General features: G+C 47.0%; 1 protein-coding gene across 1 annotated transcript in view; it reads right to left on the bottom strand.

Annotated features, from left to right (window-relative positions):
- Positions 1-4,265: 4,265 nt before the first annotated feature.
- Positions 4,266-4,595, bottom strand: part of LOC104279810 (zinc finger protein 469-like) — a gene marked incomplete at its 5' end in the record, with an annotated part of 11,599 nt that continues 11,269 nt past the window's right edge. Inside the window, 1 exon segment of the mRNA XM_009877225.1 lies at positions 4,266-4,581. Within this exon segment, the coding sequence (XP_009875527.1) occupies positions 4,266-4,581 (316 nt within the window).

Here is a 4,595-nt window from a genome sequence, read left to right as displayed (position 1 = left end):
GACTCAAGAGCAAGAAAAAAAATTAAAATAAATCTTTAGCCTCTGCTAGCAGCGTGACAACCATGGTGGATCCCGTTATCCTTCGGGTTTTATGGAGAGGCTTAAAGCACCTCCGGCTCGGGAACTTGGGTGCATGGCTGAGAAGAAAGGATGGCTGGATTTGGTGGGGGGTGGGAATGGGTTGTAGAGCAAACAGCAGTCTGAGAAAAAATTTAGGGTGGTGGCCAAGAAGCTGAGAAACCCCTCCGGGGCTCTGTGCAAGGCCAGGCACCCTCTGCTTAGCCCCAGCCATTCTGCACTCCCCTCCCCAGGGCTGGCTGCAGTGCAGCCCAGTGGGGTGCAGCCCTGGGACCTTGGGATGTGCCGGGTCCTTTGGGTGCCCCCTTTGTGTCTCGCTGGCACCCACCGAGCAGAGAGTTCCTCCTCACCCAGAAGAAGCCACCCGGCTTTTCCTTCCTTGCTGGAACTACGTTGACAGGGACCCGCAATCTTTCAAGTGACGAGAGCTGCCGGTGGACACGGGACGTGGCAGAGCTGGGGGCTTTAGGGAGCTGATGCACGGGGAGGGGGTTGCCCGTTCAGCATGTGCCAAGCCTGCGGGAGGGATCAGAACAGGGGGGAGATGATGGGGAAAAAAAAAACCAACCAACCACCACTCTCTTTTAGAAGGGAAAAGGGAGAATTAAATATTCTGGACTATGGGGATGATGCTAGCGTGCCCCCAGGAGCAGCATCCAGGAGGGAGCGGCACCCAAGGTGAGCGGCATCGCTTGTGGGTGCTGTTTTTGGATGGCATCCCTGCACCCTGCCCAGGGCTCCTAGGGATGGGTCGCAGCCCCTGCTCCCAGGAGGATTCCTCTCCAGGAGCCCAGGGTATGAATCGAGAGGTGCAAGAGAGCTACATTAACAACCCGGCATGAAACACTCGTAGGTTTGCTGCCCTGGTGAAATATAGCGGAGGGAAAACATAAAATTCCCATTTCCAGCTCCATAATATTTCCTGCCAAAATGAAGTAAAATGTGCTGCCTTAAATTTTCTGCAAAATTCTGTTGAGGTAATTTTTTTTTTCCCCCCTAAATTAAGCCATACTAATTATTTTCAGCCACTTTATCTCCACTCTGCAACACACCAGGAGGGTGCAGGCGGCAAGCATTTTAAGCCTCCATAAACAAAAGAGTAGTTTGGAAAATAATTCTATCAATTAATCAAATTAATCCTGCAGTTTTAGTTACAAGCCCCAAGTGGCAAGGATTCTAGCCCGCGGTTAGGAGCTATCTCTCATTGACAGCGTTTAAATGTTATGATTGCAACAGTAATTAAAGAATATAATATGCCTGGCTTTGTGTCAGCCTCCTACCTTCAGACCTCAGCGCTGTGCCGGCAGAGGTCAGCTTGAGGACAAATTGGTGATGACCAAACTGGGCCGTCACCATCTCCATCTCCATCTCCATCTCCATCTCCATCTCCATCTCCATCTCCATCTCCATCTCCATCTCCATCTCCATCTCCATCTCCATCATCTCCATCTCCATCTCCATCTCCATCTATCTCCATCTCCATCTCCATCATCTCCATCTATCTCCTTCACCATCACCATCTCCATCTCCATCATCTCCATCTCCATCATCTCCATCTCCATCATCTCCACCTCCACCTCCATCTCCACCTCCACCTCCATCTCCATCTCCATCATCTCCATCTCCATCCATCTCCATCTCCATCTCCATGGCCATCACCATCGCCGTCACAAACTGGTGATGACCAACCTGGGCCATCACCACCATCACCGCCATCACCATCACAAATGGGTGATGGCCAAACCGGGCTGTCACCATTGCCATCACCGTCGTCATCACCATCACAATTTGGTTATGACCAAACTGGGCCAATCACCATCACCATTGCCATCACCATAATAAACTGCTGATGACCAAACTGGGCTGTCGCCATCGCCATCACAAACTGATGATGCTCAAACTGGACCACAACTGTCATCAATTGATGATGGCCTAACTAGGCCATCACCACCACCAGTTGGTGATGACCAAACTGGGCAATCACCATCACCAACTGATGTTGACCAGACTGAGCCATCACCATCACCACCAGCTGGTGATGAACAAACTGGGTCAACACCATCACCAACTGACGATGACCAGACTGGGCCATCACCATCACCAGTTGGTGATGATCAAACTGGGCCATCACCATCACCGCAGTGTTGGTTTTTCCCCCCCATGCTGGCACAAGACATTCAGGCTGTGAGTAGGGCCTGGGGAAGATGCGGAGGGGAAGAGGAGATGCACGAGCAACTTCACCGTTGAGAAGCTCCACTGCTTTGTAAATGACTACAAGGTGATGGCAGCAGCGCTGAGGTCCTCCCGCAGCCACTTTACAGAGGACACCACGAAGACCTGCAGAGCATCCAACCGTCAATTAGAAACGTCATCATTTGGTTTGAGACGTGCGCGGGACGAGGGGACACGAACAGGGTCACGAGCAGGGAGGAACATCCCACAGACATCACAGAGACAGGGAATTTCTGTGAAAATATTGGAATATATTTGAAAAGATTAATCATGTATGATTTTACAGTACCACCCCATATTTTCATCTCATACTTTATTTAACAATATTAAAGAGGCACTTTAAAAGCACACATAGAACATCATAAAACGGCTTTTCCTGCTCTCTCTCTGCTTCTCTGACAAAATATCAAAATAAAAACTTTTGACAGAACACATTGCACCCAAGGTAAATTACCTACAATATTTTTATACAATACAAAGAATTGTAAAGATACATATTAACAGAATAAAGCCTCTTTTTTTTTCCTTTTAAATCTAAAACAAAACAAAAAATAATAATTGCAGGACAGACGCAAAGTACTCTGACTGTTCATATCACATCAGTGCATTACTTCACCTCCTTGACTTGGGAGTATTTCAATAGCATTTTTTAATTATCTTCCATGTCCACGTTTGCACCTGAGATTTCTTTCCGGATTCAAAAGTTCGGTTGTATAACGTGCTCGTTTAACGTGACGTAACCTTTTCGACACTACGGAGTACCAGCATACAGGATTTTAATTATTTTTTTTCCCTAAAGTTGGATATTTCTTTTAAGATTTTTTTTTTTCCTGCTTCGTTTTCTTTCACGGCTACTTCCTAACGGTTCCCTTTTAGTTTTTCGATCAAGGAAGTCTGTATTCACATTACAAAAGAAGAATAGCACCAGTAACTGCATAGTAAAAAGCGGATACCTATATAGCCACTAACTCGATACAGTAAGATATTTTAGAAGTGATACCGTTGAGGGCACTCGGACAGTACCGGTTCGGCGCGGTAAATTGGCACAGTTTTGTCGTTGCGCAAAAAAAAAATAAATCAACCCAACCCCCAAAACCCCCTGCAAACAAAAAGAAAACACGCACGCACGCACGCACACACATACACACACGCATCCCAACACCACCGACGACAAGGGAAAAAAAAACCAAACAACAACAACCCTAAAAAATCAGAGTTTGTCACAAGTGTCAAGGTGCAGTTTGCTCGCGGTAGCGGCTCTCCTCCGGTTCCATCATCTACAGTGGTCAAAGAGTGGCAGCATCCTCCGAAGGGCTCCGGAAGCCCCCGAGCTGGGTCGTTATTCTCTTGACGACGTAGAAACAAATTCAATAGGGATGGCTGTCAAAATATAGCACACTCGATTCTTAATTTAATTTTTTTTTTTTCTTCCCCCTAATTGTATCATCATCTCTTAGGCCAGCTCCCAATTAAATGAATTGTACGGGATTATTTGTGCAAATTCCTCAAAAAAAAATAAAAAATTTGCTTTCTACAGTGTACTGCACCTTATGAATAAGACGTCTACGGAATGAAGTTCATCTCTTCAAGTACTTTGTACAAAGATAACACAGACACAGACTCAAAAGGGTCTGAGATTTGCAAGTATCCTTATAACCTCAGCACTTCTGCAATAAAGCAATTGCTCTCGACGATTCAGTCTGCCCAAAGCGATTACAATTTCAGTTCATGAAAATCATCAGCAACATCAAAGTTCTAGCATTTGCATGATAAATCAGGTGAATTAAAGTAGATTAGTAGACACAAAGCAAACTATTTCACAGAGGCTGCAGTGCAAGTTCATTTAAGCTAGACAGAGAAATCATGCTACACAAACGAATTTAATGCTTTGATAATTTTTTCCCTTGCAAACCCCATGAAAGCAGCTGAGGATCACCATAAGTCACTTCCATAAATTACTCTGAAGTATCTCTCCTTAAAGGAATTTTAAAGCTAGTTAATTTTTGCCCAAAGAGTTGGCTGAGCAGGTTGTTCTGGGACTCGGCGGTGCGGTAGCTGCCCGAGCCGGCCGCCTTTGCCCCCCGGGCCACTCGTGGGCTGTGCAAGGAGCCGCGCAGGGACGGCGCCGGCCCCTTGGCCAACACTTGGGGGAGGCTCTTCCCCAGAATGGCCTTCCGGCGTTTCACGTCCCCGTTGGCGTGACGGAGCTCGCCCTTCTTCTGGTTGTAAGCATCCAGGACCGTCTTCTTCAACTGGCCACCCGGTTTGGGCCTGGGGGGGGCCAA

This window comes from Apaloderma vittatum, unplaced genomic scaffold, assembly GCF_000703405.1.
Source record: "Apaloderma vittatum isolate BGI_N311 unplaced genomic scaffold, ASM70340v1 scaffold16009, whole genome shotgun sequence".
NCBI classification, from domain to species: domain Eukaryota; kingdom Metazoa; phylum Chordata; class Aves; order Trogoniformes; family Trogonidae; genus Apaloderma; species Apaloderma vittatum.
This window is presented reverse-complemented; position numbering and strand designations above follow the sequence as displayed.